We start from the raw sequence: 19,021 nt of genomic DNA on the forward strand, positions 1-19,021 counted from the left end.
CATGCCGTTTTGTTTTATTCTATGGAACCTATCTGATGTGGCTTTTGCCATCAATGGATAATCGAATTCAGGTCTGTCTAGGGAGTGAGTCCCTATTCAGGCTAGTGTACACCTATGGAGATCGTGAGCCGTCTTTCGGGTCGGCTGGTCTAGTGACTTGGGATGTGGCCACATTCCTTGTCATCAATGGATCAGATATGGGAGATAGCTATGGGAAAATGGTTGATCAACCGAATTTTACAATGGAAAAGATTTTAGTGTCTTGGGCGATTTCTAAAGTTAAAACCCCAAAGTCACTCAATGGTGGCATGATAAATACTTTTATAAAATGTTTTCGGCATGAGTCCACTGAGTGCATCAAGTACTCAGCCCTGCATTTCTTTTTAAAAATGTGCAGGTTGAGCGGTGACGAGCGCGGTGGGTGTTGAGTATAAAAGTGAAGAATGTCTATCAAATGTCTAGAATATGTTGTGTCTTCATACATAGCATTATTCTACTCTCGAAATGCTTCCGCTAAATATTGTTTCTTTTGAGTTGTTGATTGTTGAGATACTATGATTTTATTCGAGCTATTCCCATTTGTTTCGGGCTATGGTTGAGTTGTGTTGTTTTCCGCTTTCTTCCCCGCTTCTTTAATCCTCCCCTAGTCGCGATCAACCGTGTTTTCTATCCTTAGAAAATGCGGGCGTGACAAGTATCCATTGGTTCAGTCACTAAAAGCCGAGCCAAGAAGTTCAAGGATAAATTGAATAAACTAGTTCAAAAAAATCTACACTCAAGAATTATCCAAGAGGCACAATAAAGATAAATGATTAAGCAGTCTAAGATACATTAATTTAATTACATGCAAATGTACCAAAGATTAAAGCTTAGTGGACTGATTGGAAAGAAATGAGCCCAAGATAATTACCGAGTCTCATTATTCTCAAAATTTGCAAGAATTCAAACTAGCAAATTTGTTTTGGTATTTATTTATTTTTTAGTCATTAGAATAAGTAGATTGAAATATATTAATTATCTTTCCTTCTACCATATGTTTTTCTTACTAAGTTTTTTCCCTTTTAGTTTTAAAACTAGTGCCTTTATGAGTTTTATCTCTCTTAAGTACTCTCTCAAATTTTCAATTCATTGAGTTATTTTACCTGACTTGTTGAACAACTTTTCATAAATTGTTTGTGGCGCCAATCTTTGCATATCCCGACTTATCAACTGTTTCTTCATATGGCATCGAATATCCACGATTATAAGATTTCCGTCGTTATCAAAGTCAATATGTCATAAAACGTCAAATTAAGCACGAGGATCATATCCCAAGAGACGAGGGAAGACAAATAAGCAAAAGAGACTAGACGCTCGTGAAGGTCACGAACATATTAAGCGAGTGTTTCGTGCCATATTCCGAACCACAAAATCTTTTCGGCAGAAAATAATAATGACGGAAATATAAATGCTAAGAGCATTAGCAATGGTGCCCCATCCCGGCGGAATTCCGCTCGGCGTGCCGAAATTCCGCGGCGGACGTCCGCCATTGTGAATGGTACGCACGGATACAGAATTCCGCCGAGGACACCGCAGGTCCGTGGCATTACGCGGAATTCCATCGCGACGGGCGTGCGGACGTCCACCATTGCGTTGACTCCCACTGACGTCCGCGCGGAATTCCCGTTTATTGCATTAAATTTTTTTAATTGTGGGAAGTCATTGGGGATATCCGTCACTGTGCAGTAGGAAGTCTTTATGACGTGACAGTGCAATGGAAAGTCTATATAACGTGTCAGAATGTGTTTTTGGAAATTTTGCATGGAATTCCGCCGGGAATTTTGTGCCACAGCTGATGCTCTAAAACAAGCATATGAATCTCCGCCTTCGGCTTTTCACTGTTCCACTTCACAATTTGCATTAAAAAATGGAAAAAAAGGTGTAATCAATCTTTTTGGGTGACTCTCTCTCTTTCTACTCAGAGTAAAAAAAAGAGGCAGAGAAAGGCCAAAAAACCCAATCCATTTTATCTTGAATAGCCTCCTCAACTCCGCCAGGTCACTGTACACTCACCGCCGCCAAACCCTACCAGAACCACCACCTTCACCACCCTCACAACCACCACCCAACCTCCTCCCACCACCACCAGAGCTGGCGCCCCCCTCAGGTCTCTCTAAACAACCACGCCGCCCCCGTCGCCAGGCCCGCCCTCCCACGCCTCTCCGACTTCTCCGGCCGCCGCTCCACCCGATGCGTCTCAAAAATGCATTTCGGCCGCCCTAGTTCAGGTTCAACCACCTCCCGCCACTCCGCCGCCGCGGAGGATGCCCTCCAGCTCGCCCTCAGCTGCGGCGCCTCTGATGATTACACATTCTTGTTGAGGGAATTGGGGAATCGAGGGGATTGGGATGCTTTGAATTTGCAATTACTCTTGAAAAGAGAAGGAATGGAAAGGGGAAACTTGCTAGCTCTATGATTAGTACTCTTGGTAGATTGGGGAAAGGTGATTTAGCTAAAAATGTGTTTGATGTTGCTGTCAGTGAGGGCTATGGAAACACTGTTTACGCCTATTCCGCTCTCATTAGCGCCTACGCCAAGAGCGGGTGCTGTGATGAGGCGATCAGGGTGTTTAGGAGTATGAAAGACTCGGGCTTGAAGCCGAATTTAGTGACTTATAATGCCTTGATAGATGCTTGTGGCAAAGGGGGGGCTAATTACAAGAAGGCTTCGGAGATATTCAATGATATGCTGGAAAATGGGGTTATGCGCCCGATAGGATCACCTACAATTCGCTTCTTGCAGTTTGTAGTGGCGCGGGGCTGTGGGAGGTCGCGAGGAGCTTGTTTGATGAGATGGTGCATAGACGGATTGATCAAGACATATACACGTATAATACGTTATTGGATGCAGCGTGCAGTGGGGGGCACATTGATGTGGCTTTTTAGATAATGGCGACGATGGCTGCCAAGAGTGTGTTCCCTAATGAGGTGACGTATAGCACTATGATCCGTGGATGTGCCAAGGCAGGGAAGATGGACCGAGCGCTGAATCTGTTCAATGAGATGAAGCTTGCTGGTATCAAGCTGAACCGGGTGTCCTACAACACCTTTCTCTCTATTTATGCGAGCCTTGGGAGATTTGACGAGGCTTTTGCTGTTGGGAAGGAGATGGAGAGCATCGGGATTAAGAAGGATGTTGTCACGTACAATTCCCTGTTGGATGGATTCAGGAAGCAGGGGATGTATGACAAGGTCAAGGAGCTGTTTGTGGAGATGAAACGAGGGAATCTGTGTCCTAACTTGCTAACTTACTCGGCTTTGATAAGTGGTTTTTGTAAAGGAGGTTTGTACAAAGAGGCAACGGAGGCTTACACAGAATTCAAACAACAAGGCCTTAAGGCGGATGTTGTTTTCTACAGCAATCTGATTGATGCATTTTGCAAGAAGGGGCTGGTGGAATCATGTGCATTGTTGCTAGATGAGATGATGAGGGATGGGATCCAGCCTAATGTTGTCACCTACAATTCGATCATCAATGCCTTTGGTCAAACAGAAACTGTTGATTATGCAGAAGCTCAGATTGAATCCTCCAATTCACTAACTTATACTGATGGTAAGCTTGTGGTAAATCGGGAAATGTGAAGCAAGACCAGAGGACAAGAAAGGACTTCCGGTGTGTGTTAGGTATTTTCCGCAAGATGCATGAGATGAAAATAAAGCCGAATGTTGTTACTTTCTCAGCAATCCTAAATGCTTGCAGGTATGCATAAAAATGCAGATATCTTTTTGTTATCTCTTATCTGCCATATTGTGCATTCTTTGCTTCTGGTAATACATATTGAGTTCTTCGGGAGACTTCATTCATTTTTTGCACTTTAGTCATTGTTGTGAGAAGTTCGAAGTTATCTATAGGCCTTAAATGTTTTTCTGATTAATAATCTGGTTTGAGGCTTGATTTGGTCGATTGCATCCTTGAAAAATTCTGTTGATTTCATGGTCGTAACATTTTTTTGTGGTTGCAGCCGGTGCAACTCATTCGAGGAAGCTTCGTTGCTGCTGGAGGAACTGCGGCTTTTTGATAATCAAGTTTATGGAGTGGCATATGGACTCCTAATGGGTCACAACGAGCACACTTGGTCGCAAGCTTTATCGCTCTTTGATGAGGTGAAGCGGATGGATTCCTCAACGGCTTCGGCTTTTTACAATGCTTTGACTGACATGCTGTGGCACTTTGGCCAGGTAATCTACCTGTTGAATGAAATATTATTGATGTTTCAGAACAACTGCATATTCTTCTGATTATCATTTTTCCATTAATTTCATGTAAGAAAATATCAAAGATCATTTTTCTAGATTTTAGATATTTAGAGCACATTATGTTGTGCTTGAATATTGGACATGCTTAGGTATGTAAGAACTATTAGCTACTGGCAATAAAACTCGTGCTCCCTAAGCCTCCCTTTCATATCACTTTAATTTCAGTGCCTTTTTTCGATTTGAAAACTTTATTTGAAATTAATGGGAGGATAAATATTAGCTTTCCGATAGAATGTGCTGAATCAAACTTGTAGCGCATAATATCTCTATATCTATCTCTTTCTTGCTGCTGTCACTCCCAGTATCAATGACATAGTGATTTAGTTCTAATGAATATTGCAGAAATAAACTTTGTTCTGAAATTACATTTTTTTCAGAAACGAGGTGCTCAGCTCGTTGTGCTTGAAGGTAAACGTCGAGAAGTTTGGGAAAACACCTGGACGCAGTCCTGCATTGATCTGCATCTCATGTCCTCAGGCGCTGCGCGAGCAATGGTCCATGCCTGGTTGCTCAACATACGCTCAACTGTGTTCGAAGGCACGAGCTGCCAAAGCTGCTAAGGTTGTTGTTTTACTCGGTCTATAATTCATTAATTATTCACTGGAAAATGAGGTTTGTAATTATTGAGGTACTTTAATTTGAGAACATTAGAGCATGCGTAACGCAAGGGGCCGGGCCGCATCTCGCGAGTCCCGGCCCGTCCCGAGCGTTGCACGGAGGAGAGTCACGGCCCAGGCTGCTCCCGGGGCCGCGTTCCCGGCCTGGCTAGCGTCCCGGCCCGGGACGGCGTTGCACGGTGACGGGCCGCAAGGCGCGAGTCCCGGCCCAGCGTTGCACGGTGACGGGCCGGGCCGCAAATCCATTTTTTTTAATTCGATGTCTATAAATACGAGCCTTTGTTGTGCATAAATCTTACGTGCATTCAATTTCAATCCTACGTTACATTTCAATCCTCTATTAACTCGAACAATTATACCCTTTGTGTCGGTGTAAATGGATTGGTTCAACAGCGATCAACGTGAGATGGAGGAGTTCGTTAACTCGAACAATTGGTACATACAGGCGTCGCCACCATCGCAGCCAACGCCTAGTCCGGGAGTCGGTAGCAACGTCGACGGAACATCGCCGGTCACCACCGAAGAGTTCGAGGTCAGTGAGATGGAGCCCGCTCAAGAGCGGGGCAAAGGGAAGGTGGTCGAGGAGGATGGGCAGAAGAAGTACAGTCCGCAAGAGACAATGTGGCTTGCGAGGAACTACATCGACATCGCCGAGGATCCTATCATCGGCAACCAGCAAACCAGCAAGGTTTTTTGGGAGCGGATTGCTGAGAAGTATAACGCTGGCCGTCCTAAAGGGTCGATCGAGCGTAGCTACGTGAAGCTGCGCAAGCATTGGGGCCGGGTCCAGGCGGATATGAGCAAGTGGAACGGAAAGTGGGCCAACGTAGTCCAGATGTGGCCGAGCTGGCACAGCGAGGCGGACCTCGTCCAGATGGCGAAGGATGCGTTCTTCGCTGACGGGAAGAAGGCCTTCAAGTACATCGACGTTTGGAAGCTCGTCGAGAAGAGCTCGAAGTACACCAGCGGTGCCGAGCCGGCGGCAACTGGGGCGGCGAAGAGAACCAAAGTTTTCGCCTCCGGAAACTACTCTTCGAGCGAAGGAGGTCCGGCGATCGACCTCAACGTGACGGACGACGACGTCTTCGGCTCCTCTCCTAGCATTCAGAGCCGCCCGATGGGAACAAAGGCGGCCAAGAGGAAAGCAAAGGGGAAGGCAACTGCGAGCAACTCCGCTATGGTGCCACCACCGACCAATCCGTCTCTGGATAAGATGTCCGACACTTTGTCGGAGATGAATATTACATGGCGGATGAGCCAGCCGACGGAGTTGACAGCGAGGGATACATCGAAGATGTCGGACGAGGAGCTCGAGTTGCACCGTGAGATGATCGCCTACCTTCGCGCCCAAATGAAGAAGTAGTAGTCGTGGCCCGGGTTTCTTGTATTTTAAATTTGCTTCGTCTAGTAATGTAATGTTAATTTCGAATGAACAATGCATTTTCCCGGTTTTAATTGTTCAACGAATTGCGTTTTCGAGTTAAATAGGTTGGAGTTGTGAATAGTGTCATTTATTAGTTGCGGCCCGAGTTACGGCCTGCAGGGTTACAGCAATTGGGGCCTGGGCCGAACTGTAGAGGAATGATGACGTAGAGGGGACTTGGGGCCGGAAATGGGGACTTGATGCCCTTAGGTTTTGAACGATCTGAATAGCAAAAAGTCCCTAAGCAAAAAGTCATGCCAAAATTGTATGAAGTGACAATTTTGCTCCTGTCCTTCTCCCCTCTCATTGTCAGCTTAGGCATCAATGAAACTATTTTTTTTCAACTCAGATTCTTGAAATATGAATTTTCAAGTTTAGATACTTAAAAAGAGCAAATAAGTACTTCATCGGTCTCGTCGGGAATAATGTACTCCCTTTGTCCCATTATAAATGAAACGTTTTCCTTTTTGGTTTATCCCATTAAAAATGAAATATTTTTAAAAAAGGAAATAACACTCTCTACTTTTTCTTCTCTTTTACTTTACTCTCTCTTCATTAACTCACAAAACAACACTACATAAAATCCTGTGGCGAAAAGCAAATATTGCATATTTAATGGGACGGAGGGAGTATTTCGTTTGCCCACGGTATAAAAAAATAAAAAACAAAGTTTGGAGAATTAATTTGAGAAAATAATGTGGAAAAATTATAAAATAGAAAGTCAAGAGAGGTAAGAGGGTAAAGGTGTTTTTTCTTAAAAAAATAGATACGACTTATATAGCTATTCTGAAAAGAAATGTGAATAGTAGTGAGACAGGGGAAATATTAATTTTCCATGACTAATCATGAAGTTATTTTCAATTTTTAAATGGGTATATAGTTCATGATGCGTTGTTGTGTCATTGAGTGCTAAAGAGAAAAAGGTAAAGTTCAACAAATCTTTTTGACTATAAATTTTAATGTATAATTGATAAAGTAAGAGAGATTGTAATAAAAAATAATTGGAGTATTGTTAGAAAAGAAAGAGTCTCCCTTCATTGGAAAGAAAAAAACTTTTTAAAATTTGAAAATACATAAATTTATGGGACGAACTAAAACGAAAGATTGCATGTTATATGATAGGATTAAAAAGTTTATTGTTTGAATTCTCGATCAAACAAAATTAAATAAATGCGACACTGCTGAAACAGTGAAATTGGAGAAATCAAACAAAAATAAATGTTCCACTGCTGAAACAGTGAAACCGCAGGATGTAAAAGTTTAAACTCTCTTGAAAACGTGTGAATTGAACACACAATTATGAATGATCCCAACCACTTAACTCTTGGTGTCGGTGCTTATTGCTTCCCAGCAATAAATCGACGACGGTTCCGAATTTTGGTGGTGGGGACCCCTCCCTTTGTTTAGGACAGAATGATTTCACTTTTGATAGATAAATTCTTATTTAAAAAGATACTACTTTCGTCCCACTTATTTAAAAAAGATACTACTTTCGTCCCACGTTAAATGGGCACATATTATAAAAAATTATAAAAAAAGTGGGTTGAATAAGTTAGTGGACTATGACTCCCACTTATATATATATATATATTAGTTTTATAATAAAATATGAATAGAGTTGGTTGGTGGAATGTGTGATCTACTTACCATTTATGATAAAAGTGAAATATGACTCTTGCTGTGGGATGGACCGAAATGGCAAAATGTGACACTTAATGTGTGACGGAGGTAGTACTAGTTTTGTCAATTATTTTTATCTTTTTTCTTATGGAGGGGAATTTATGGAGTTTGAACACTAAACTTTGCTATTTACCGAAATTTTTATCGTTTGGATGTCCAATTAGGAGTAATTAAGAAAATATTAAAATAGTAGTATAAAATATGTAAAAAGTTAATAAAAGACGATTTGAAGATAGAATATTAAATTGAAATCATCTTATAGTATTGTGGTTTACTGAATATAGGTTGAATTCTAGATAATTGGCAACTAATAAACGTAATTTAAAAAGATTGTGAATAAAGAAAACATAAGATTGACGTGAACTATGTAATGGATAATTGGAAAAAGCCACACACACATACATCTTGAAAATAGGAAAAATAATAAAAGAGTAAATTGTCAGAAAAAGTCACCATGATCAATTTTTGGTCAATCCGGCAACTTTGAAAAATGATCAACTATATCATAGTTTTGATTTTTTTTTCAATTGTACGCCAAGGTGAAATTTTTTGACGTGCTACATGTTTGAAATTATTAATGTGACGCATATATGTGTAAAATGGACACGGCTAGCTAGTTGAATTAAATTACTTCAATTGAATAGTTGGAAGCTTTTTCCTCAAAATCCAATTAACAAAAATGTCACATTCATGATATAACTAGTCATTCTAGAAAGTTATGGGATTAATAAAAAATTGATCAAATTTAATGATTTTTCTGGCAATTTGTCCATTAAAAAAAGAGATCGAGAGGATTATAGTTTATCAGCGTAAGTCACAAATGCATATATTGACATATATGTAGTGTAGTTTGAAAGTATGACCAGCCACTGTGACTGATTGTATCCAATACGCATTCAGTGAATGAAAATTTAAAAATGTAAAACTGACCAATTCCATTATCATATGTATGTACGTAATGAATGAGAGTGAGATATTTTATGATTACGGACACCTAACATATTAATTAATGTCACACAAAGTCTTAGAGAGACAGAGAAGAAGGTGGGATGTTGTGATAATAAATCTATAATACTACTAAGGAATGAGAAATATTAAGGTGGTTGAGAGTTGGGGATTGCAATAAGTTGATGAAAACCTTTTTTCAGAGCACCACATGCACATGATATCTAATCTGTAAGCAAAGGTCAAGCAAAGTTTGACAATCTTTATCACTTTGCCCTAAAATATAAAGGTTGTGTCTCTGTCTCAACTGCATGCATTTATGAGCCATCTCCCTCTCTATATCTATAAATAGAATCCAAGCTTTTACTGGAGGATAACAAACACATCAATAGGTAATCGTTTTTTTTTAAATTATGGTGACAATGGGGAGGAATTTAAGAAATGGAGGGGTGTTTGCTGTGATGTTGTTGTTGGGGTTGTTTGCTTTGCAGATTGCTGATGGTAGGAGGCTTGAGAAGGACACGTTGGGTGGCGGTGGCCTTGGTGGAGGCGGAGGGTTTGGTGGTGGTGGTGGCCTTGGCGGCGGTGGTGGACTAGGTGGTGGAGGCGGAGCTGGTGGTGGGCTCGGGGGAGGTTCTGGTGGAGGGCTAGGAGGTGGTGGTGGCAAGGGAGGAGGGTTTGGTGGAGGCGTTGGAGGTGGTGGTGGCAAGGGGGGAGGGTTTGGTGGAGGTGTCGGAGGTGGTGCTGGTGGAGGAGCTGGAGGTGGAGCAGGTGGAGGGTTTGGAGGTGGTGCAGGAGGTGGAAAGGGTGGAGGGTTTGGTGGAGGTTCCGGTGGAGGAATTGGAGGAGGAGCTGGGGGTGGAGCCGGTGGAGGATTTGGAGGTGGTGCTGGAGGTGGAAAGGGTGGAGGGTTTGGTGGAGGTTCCGGTGGAGGAATTGGAGGAGGAGCTGGGGGTGGAGCCGGTGGAGGATTTGGAGGTGGTGCTGGAGGTGGAAAGGGCGGAGGGTTTGGTGGAGGTTCGGGTGGAGGAGCTGGAGGAGGTGCCGGTGGAGGATTTGGAGGTGGAAAGGGAGGAGGGTTTGGTGGAGGTTCTGGTGGAGGAGTTGGAGGAGGAGCTGGAGGAGGGTTTGGAGGTGGATCGGGAGGTGGAGGCGGTCTAGGAGGTGGATCAGGAGGAGGGTTTGGTGGGGGTGCTGGTGGTGGATTTGGCGGAGGAGCCGGAGGAGGTGGAGGTTTTGGTGGCGGACATTAGTTCGATCACATCTAAATTAATATGATTGTTATAGGGCAACAAAATGTCCAAAGTATAGCCGAGTATTGCATGCATGGTAGGCTTTTTTCTGTTGATGGAAGCTGTATAACTGTGCCCTTAAATTATTAATGAAATTAATTGGAGTATCATATACTATCAAAAATTGTGAAAGTTGGTCATGTCAAACAACAACCAAATTAATTGAATCTATGGTTCGTAGCGTTCATGCCTCGGTGTATTTGGCAAAGGATTAAATCTTATGTCAGCAATATTTCATAATATCAAGAATACATTTATATACTCCTAATATCTATATTTAGGGGAGGGGTTTGCACTGTTTCTACACATCAAAGAAAAAACACACACGTACACCATGCATATACAAAAAATTTCAAGATTTGATAAATAATTAGAAAAACTAAAGTTATGTGTTAATTTCCACCTCAGCTCTATCTCTCTCCTATATATTCTTTCACTTTTTGGTCTTCTCATCACTGATTAAACATGAACTGATATCTACCATTATTTTTTAATTCTAATTAAATTTTATCAATTCTCAGTTTATTTATTGATTTTTAATTAGAACATTTATTAATTTTTAATTCACATTAACCAATCATAATTTGAATTTAATTAGGTTAGATGAATACACCCCTGAAGCTAAGGAAAGAAGACAAAATTCCCTACAAAGTGAAACTATAACCACCTTAAAGATAAAACAGGAGATTTAGTAAAGAAATGTAATTAAGGAAACGTAACCGTTAATCAACATAATTAGGAAAAGTCAAAGTGATTATATTGCGATGATGATAATTCATTAAGGAATTAATGTAAAATTAATTTATAATGTATGACATTTCACCCCAAAACATAAGGGTGGTGTCGTGTGAGTGTGTTTATATCTTAACTGATTGCATTTATGATATTTTACCTGTCTATGAATAAAATCGAAGGTTTCCATTGACGAGCCACAACAACATTTGCTAGCAGCTCTTCCACATTTCATCATAATTCGAATAAAAATGGGGAAGAATTTCGGAAACGGTTTGGTGTTTGCTATGATATTGTTTTTAGCGTTGTTCATGATTCAAATTGCCGATGGCCGTAAGCTTGAGAAAGATCAGTTTAAATTTTTAATGGTGGAGGGAGTGGCGGTGGCGGTGGCGGCAGCAATGGTGGGTACGGAAATGGCCATGGAGAAGGGTAATTGGTAAGGGCGGAGGTGGTGGTAATGGTGGCACTTGAGGAGATTTTGTACATTGGTGAATAATTATAGTAGTAATTAAGTCCATGCATCTACTATAATTGATCGATTTTGCATATGATATCATGTTTACTATTGATTTTAAATTGTGGAGTAATGTTTTTTTTATGGAATTAATGGAACGATTATATATTATGTTTACAGACCTTGCTCATGATATATAGGTATATATATGTACATGATCAATATATAACTAATTTTAAACACCAAACTTAGATGCAAATATCATATAGTACTATGTTATTATAAGAAAACAGGTCATTTTTTATTTTGTTTTAAAAAAAATGAAGTGAAAATGACTTTAGGTAATCTGAATTTTAATAGTATTTTATAATAACCTGTTTTTGTTATATCACATTATGCGGGTGTTCTGCTTTTACAATGACCATATGCTATATTTATATACCACCTAATTATAAGTTAAACCCTAGTAGTAGTTAGTTTTTTGCTCGTAAAAGGATGTATTTTCTTATAAAAAGCATAATCTCTTTCCAAGTCGGATCCGAAATATGGAATCGTGTCCCTCTTGTGAGTAGAAATTAATTAAACATTTATATTCTTACGTACACAATAATAGATGAATTAATCAAACATTTATATCCCCACACAATAATAGATAATTAAATTAATTAAACATTTATATTCCTACACAATAATTGAACGCCATTATTTTCAGTTTAATAAGTTAATATCATTATTTCTTAAACTTTTATATGTATATGGCACATCTCTCTACTTGAAGCGATTTTTTTGGAGGAACTGGTCACATATTGTGATTGAGATATTTTAGCATAACATAAATTATTAACAAAATCATATAATCTGGTCAAATTCTGATTTATCTCATAATTTTAAAAATAACTAATATTATCATAATATATAGTATTTTTTAATTATTCCATTGATTTAGATTAGATTTGGGGGAAATTATGTATGATTTGTTTCCCAAAAATACTTTAGCTTAATATTATATCCTATGTTTCATATTATAATAATAGCTTTCGTGAGTGATACACAAATTTGTAAAAAAATCATGATTTTTGGCTTTCGTATCAAACGTACATTTCTCCGAATACAAATAAATGAGACTTAAGAAAAATGTTAAAATTATGATATTATTAGTGTTGTTCACATGTCATGATTGTTTTTATTATTATCAGAAACGCCCTTTGTGGGCGGGGGTTAGGCAGACCCCAACCCGTAAATAAAATCAAAATATGATGTTCCACAAACATGATCATAGCCCAAAATTGACTAAGATCTACACAAGAACATGAAGGTGTAAAATAGGGGTCCAACAACTCGGGATCCTCCATTCTATCAAGCGGAAAAAGGATGACAAAATACACTAAAAGGAGAAATAAAAAAAAAGATCAAAACCAACCACCAGAAGAGCTAGATCAACCCACATCTCTACGTCGGAAGCGGAAGTTAGGATATCACAGCTGATCCATCCTAACTAGCGCCTTCAGGTACCGAGGCGCAGAGATATGATCAAAATATGTACGGGCAGAGGTCTGGACCCCCTACCTACCAGGAAATCAGCGTCCCTGTTTCCTTCTCTGTAAATGTCATGATTGTTGAGGACTAATGTATTTCACATTGTATGATGATATACCATAAAGATAGCACATTTATACTACTAAAAAAATAGTAATACAAGTTAATCAACACGATCTATACGTACTATATATGAATGGAAACATGAGCATAAATTGTTTATATTGTAGTAACAATTTTTGTAGAGGGATATTTGGTAGAATGGCTGAAGAACGTGAAAAATGTAGTTTATGAGTAGTCACATTTTATAAACACGGTGGGTATGATCAAACATAATATGGTCCAACGCAACTGGGCCAAAGGTCTTAAATTGGTTGGTTAGATTTGCTAGGCCTGCATATCGGCCCAACTAAAACAATAATTACTATCATTGTTTGAAACGCCACGAATATTATTTCATTAAATTCTAAATTGTATTCATATATTTTTCATTTTATACAAAGTCCTTGAAACTAAAAAAAAAACTTTGAATTGAGATAGACCCCACACATATTTATATGACGATGAAAAATGAAAAGGAGAAATGAAAAGAGCTTGATTATCAGCAGTTAGTATTTCGAATCTGTCTCTTGTCACAAAACGTAAAAAACGACCAAGTTCTATCTCGAGTCAGAATTATTTTCTTTCCTTGGTCACAGAATTAGGATAATATATTTTTATCACTTTTTGACCTTCAATACAGCTGCATTAATTTAATTATATAAACAATGAAAGCAAATCTAGTTTGAACATAATTTATATAGAAGTTTCGAGTTGCCCCCAATTTTTCGTCGCCTAAAATTAAAACTGTGTCATTTTCGTTTTGATATTGAGCTTTCAGAAACCAAATAATAACACACAGCATAAACCGCCCAAATTATAAATTCTAGCCCCATCTATTTCTATTGATTATTTTCCCCCTTTTTTTCCATTTCATATTCAATTTTCACCATTTTCTTCAACACTTCCTTCGCTTCACCAAATCTCTCTCTATATATATCTATCTTCCCTTCCCCATTTCTCATCCATCTTCACTGCAAGTCTGCAACATAGCCTCTTTCGCTCTCTAATCAAATTACAGTCTCTGTATTCCCCTGTTTTCCCCTGTTTTCAATGGCGCCACCAAACGACCCCGCCAACGCAATCAACACCTCTCCCAAACTCATGAAAAACGACACTGTTTTCGACCTCTCCGGCGGCAAGCTCTCCGTTCATAACGTGACGCTTCTCTCCGAGGTTCCGGCCACCGTCACCTTCCGCAGCTTCTCCTCCGTCGTGAAGTCCTCCACCGCCCCGCCGGAGCTCTTCCATCGTGCTACATCCCTCTCCCACAACGGCGGCTTCCTCGGCTTCAGCCAGCGCACTCCCTCCGACCGCCTCACCACCTCCATCGGAAAATTCACCGGCCGCGACTTCCTCAGCATCTTCCGATTCAAAACATGGTGGTCGACTCAGTGGGTGGGCACCTCCGGCTCCGACATCCAGTTGGAAACCCAGTGGATCATGCTCGACCTCCCCGAGATCAGATCCTACGCCGTCGTTATCCCGATCATCGATGGCAGCTTCCGCTCTGCTTTACAGCCAGGGCTGGACGGCCACCTGCTCCTTTGCGCCGAGAGCGGCTCCTCGGCCGTCAAGGCGGCCGCGCTGGGCGTCATCGCGTACGTCCACGTGTCGGACAATCCCTACACGCTGATGCGGGACGCCTACACGGCCGTGCGATGCCACCTCGGCACCTTCCGCCTCCTCGAGGAGAAGGCGCCCCCGCCCCTCCTGGACAAGTTCGGGTGGTGCACGTGGGACGCCTTCTACCTCACGGTGGAGCCCGCCGGGATCTGGCACGGCGTTAAAGAGTTCACCGACGGCGGGCTCCACCCGCGGTTCCTGATCATCGACGACGGATGGCAGAGCATCAACGTCGACAGCCAGGACCTGCACGAGGACACCAAGAACCTCGTTCTTGGTGGCACTCAGATGACCGCCCGCCTCCATCGGTTCGAGGAGTGCGAGAAGTTCCGGAAGTATCAAGCGGGGTCGATGGAGGGGGCCGAAGCCCCCTCGTTCGACCCCAAAAAACCCAAAATGCTGATCAGCAAAGCGATCGAGTTGGAGATGGCAGAAAAGGCTAAAGACAAAGCAATGCTAGCCGGTGTAGCCGATCTCTCCGAGTTAGAATTCGAAATTGAAAAACTGAAAAGGGAGCTAGAAGACATGTGCGGTGGCGAGAAGGGCTCGTCGGAAAATGGTTGCTACGGCAAGACGGAGGACACCGGTATGAAGGCATTCACAAAGGAATTGAGGAGTAATTTCAAAGGATTAGATGATATCTACGTTTGGCACGCATTGGCCGGGGCGTGGGGTGGGGTTAGGCCCGGGGCAACTCACCTCAAGACGAAGATCGTGCCTTGCAAGCTCTCCCCGGGCCTCGATGGCACCATGTCGGATCTTGCCGTCGTCAAGATTGTCGAGGGCTCCATCGGCCTCGTCGACCCGGATCAAGCCGATGACTTCTATGACTCTATGCACTCTTATCTAGCTAATGTAGGGATCACGGGAGTCAAGGTGGATGTTATTCATGTAAGTATCCATTAAAAAAATTGTTTATCATGTAATGACTCAGGATAGTTATATTTTTATTTTTAGTTTCGATTGTCAACAAATCTTTCCTCTTTTATGACACGTGCAGACACTTGAATATGTGAGTGAGGACTATGGGGGCAGAGTTGCTCTTGCAAAGGCTTATTACAAGGGTTTGTCCAAATCTCTAAAGAAGAATTTCAATGGAACTGGTCTTATTTCCAGCATGCAGCAGTGTAATGATTTCTTCTTCCTTGGAACCGAGCAGATCTCAATGGGAAGAGTCGGTAAGAAATTAAAAAATTCATACTCCATTTATTTTCTAATCACCAATAATCAAGTCGAATTTTGATGTTGCTTCAAATTCAAATAGGGGATGACTTTTGGTTCCAAGACCCAAATGGAGATCCAATGGGAGTTTATTGGCTACAAGGGGTCCACATGATCCACTGTGCCTACAATAGTATGTGGATGGGACAATTCATCCAACCAGATTGGGACATGTTCCAATCCGACCATTGTTGTGCCAAGTTCCACGCTGGATCAAGAGCTATTTGTGGAAGCCCAGTTTATGTGAGTGACTCTTTGGGAGGCCATGATTTTGATCTTCTGAAAAAGCTTGTGTTCCAAGATGGTACAATCCCTAAATGTATACATTTTGCTCTCCCAACAAGAGATTGCCTCTTTAAGAACCCCCTCTTTGATAGCAAGTCCATCCTCAAGATTTGGAACTTCAACAAGGTACAAAGAGGATTCTTGTAGGAGTAGTTTTAAACAGTTAATTATTACTACGACTCTTTTAATTGGATGTATTAATGATGATTTTGCAGTACGGAGGTGTCATCGGGGCATTCAACTGCCAGGGTGCCGGGTGGGACCCCAAGGAGCAGAGGATCAGGGGCTATTCGGAGTGCTACAAGCCCCTTACCGCCTCGGTCCTCGTGTCTGATCTTGAGTGGGATCAAAAGGCCGAAGCCGTTAGCCTCGGGGAAGCCGAGGAGTATGCTGTTTACCTAACTGAGGCCGAAAAGATTGTCTTGACAACACTCGAATCGGATCCTATCTTGGTTACTCTGCAGCCCTCGACGTTCGAAATCTTTAGCTTCGTCCCGATCAAGAAGATCGGGAACGATGCTAAGTTCGCGCCAATTGGACTGACCAACATGTTTAACAGTGGAGGGACGATTCAAGGGCTGGTGTACAACGAGGCTTTGGCCAAGATCGAGGTTAAAGGCGAAGGTACATTCTTGGCATATTCGAGCATTGCCCCGAAGAAATCGTATGTCAATGGAGATGAGGTATTGTTCCAATGGTCTGAAGATGGGAAGCTGCAAGTTAGCATTCCATGGTATGAAGAATGTGGAGGAATTTCTAATCTAACTTTCGTGTACTAATGTTTGATCATGTTTACTAGTGATGTGATTAAGTTTGGATAGTACTATGTATTTGGGATTTTAGATTGATTATGATGCATTTGATAAGGAAGTGTGACTGCCTGATGGTGCAACAGGCAAAGAAATTATGATAAATTTAAAGTTTTTTCATTTTTTTTTTTGTATGTTGTGTGGTAAGGATTTTTTGGTTTTTTTGGAACAATTAATGTCCCGTTCAAGATTCCTAATTCGATCAGTTGCTATTAATTTTGGCTACATGAATCTTAATTTATAATAATAGATTTACTAGATGATTATTATGTAGGTCGTGAAGATATAATAACAAAAAATACAAAAGTCACAATAAATTTTATCAAAATCTTAATTGTATAAAAATTTAAAAAATGTACAACAATAATTATTTGATTTACTACTTTTATTAATTATAAGATTGATAACAATTCAAAAGATTATAATTTAAATAATAATTTCTCCTATAGTAAAACATGAGCACAACTGAATTCTTGAGAAAATTGGGAATAATTATAGGTCTAGTACGTGTTATATCGAATTAAAAATAACGTGCACATTATTCATCGTATACGTGTGAGAAGATGATTGCAACTTTGAACAGAGGGAAACGTCACCATGATAAATTATTTTCTTGCTGCTAAACACTATACTTGACAAATATTTAGAAGATTTGCTTTATATTTAGCTTACATATCTGTACACGTGTATACTTGCAAAATCTAACAAAATATCCAATAATGTAGCATACCTTTATAAGAAGTTCAGTTTTCATTTAAGAATACAATACTATTTTTTTAGAAATAAGCGGTCACTTGTGTATCGACTAAATTAATTTCTAATGGAAACTAAATAATTTAAATTAAGACTAGTAAATTCTATCAAAAATTTCGTTCAGACTCACTAAATTTTGATTAAATCCCAATTAATTATTTAAATTAAGTGTCAAGATTTTGGGGCTTAATGTCCCCAAATAGAGTTTAATTATTAATTAGATATAATTATTTACTTTTAATTCAAACAAATATACTATGATCATGAATTATATATTTAATTAGTTTTCTCTTATTCAACATTGTTTATTATCATTAAACTCTGGAGATTGATAAAACATTTTTCTTCAATGGGCTGTGAAGGAGGTGGGACTGTTTAACTGTTTATACCTTGTTTTTAAAGGCAAACAAGAAAAAGAGGATTAAAATTGGATTATTTACGTGATATATCCGTCTCCTACAATTCCAGAATTCCAGAAAATGTAAAGGGTTCGTTTCTTTTGTGATCAATATAATCAGTTTCTGTAAAATTGAAAATGTGAGGGTATATCACAGACGCCCATAGACATGGACCAACATATATCGTAACGAGATTGGATTACCTATCGGCGATCATTGACATGAAAGGCTGAAGCAGACAATAAAGCACAACTTAATCGATAAGACTTAGATAGACATAGATTATTACTTCATTCGTCCCACAAGAATATGCACTCTTTCCTTTTTAGTCTGTCCCACAAGAATATACACTTTCTAGTTTTTGAAACTATTTTCCTCAATAATGAAGTTGGCTCATTCTTTACTAACAATACTTTAATTACTTTTTCTTTGTATACTTTTCTTACTTTATCAATTATGCAATTCTTTTGGGAGAGATTGGAATATTGATATTCTTTTTTAAAAAGACAGAAAAAGCACCATACCAACTATATACATTTATATAGATAAATTGATTTACACAATTTAAGAGATTAACTGTTAATCGATTTATCTCCACACAAAATAACATAATGATATATTGTTTAAGGAAGAGTAACAATAAGTGTAACAACAATAGACGATTAAAAGTGTCAAAATAAATTTTTCATGATACACTATTAAGACACTTAAAAATGTCTCACTAAGTAAAACACGTATTACTCCATTCGTCCCATAATAAGAGTTACATTTTGTCATTTTGGTTCGTCCTACAATAAAAGTCACATTTCATTTTTACCAAATATAGTAAGTAGGTCTCACATTCCACTAACTC

At 40.0% G+C, this 19,021-nt stretch overlaps 2 protein-coding genes and 1 pseudogene across 2 annotated transcripts; all 3 read left to right on the forward strand.

Annotated features, from left to right (window-relative positions):
* Positions 1-1,753: 1,753 nt before the first annotated feature.
* LOC121745660 lies at positions 1,754-4,950 on the forward strand (annotated as a pseudogene).
* Positions 4,951-9,382: 4,432 nt separating this feature from the next.
* Positions 9,383-10,213, forward strand: LOC121745661 (glycine-rich cell wall structural protein-like). The gene has a single exon (XM_042139642.1). It carries the CDS (start codon positions 9,383-9,385, stop codon positions 10,211-10,213), a length of 831 nt encoding a protein of 276 aa, XP_041995576.1.
* Positions 10,214-13,937: 3,724 nt separating this feature from the next.
* Positions 13,938-17,214, forward strand: LOC121743083 (stachyose synthase-like). The gene is made up of 4 exons (XM_042136273.1): positions 13,938-15,593; positions 15,703-15,880; positions 15,967-16,334; positions 16,424-17,214. The coding sequence occupies exons 1-4, from the start codon at positions 14,130-14,132 to the stop codon at positions 16,985-16,987; spliced, it is 2,574 nt and encodes an 857-aa protein (XP_041992207.1). The 5' UTR covers positions 13,938-14,129; the 3' UTR covers positions 16,988-17,214.
* The last annotated feature ends 1,807 nt before the right edge of the window (positions 17,215-19,021 follow it).

Source organism: Salvia splendens, chromosome 8 (assembly GCF_004379255.2).
Source record: "Salvia splendens isolate huo1 chromosome 8, SspV2, whole genome shotgun sequence".
NCBI lineage: Eukaryota > Viridiplantae > Streptophyta > Magnoliopsida > Lamiales > Lamiaceae > Salvia > Salvia splendens.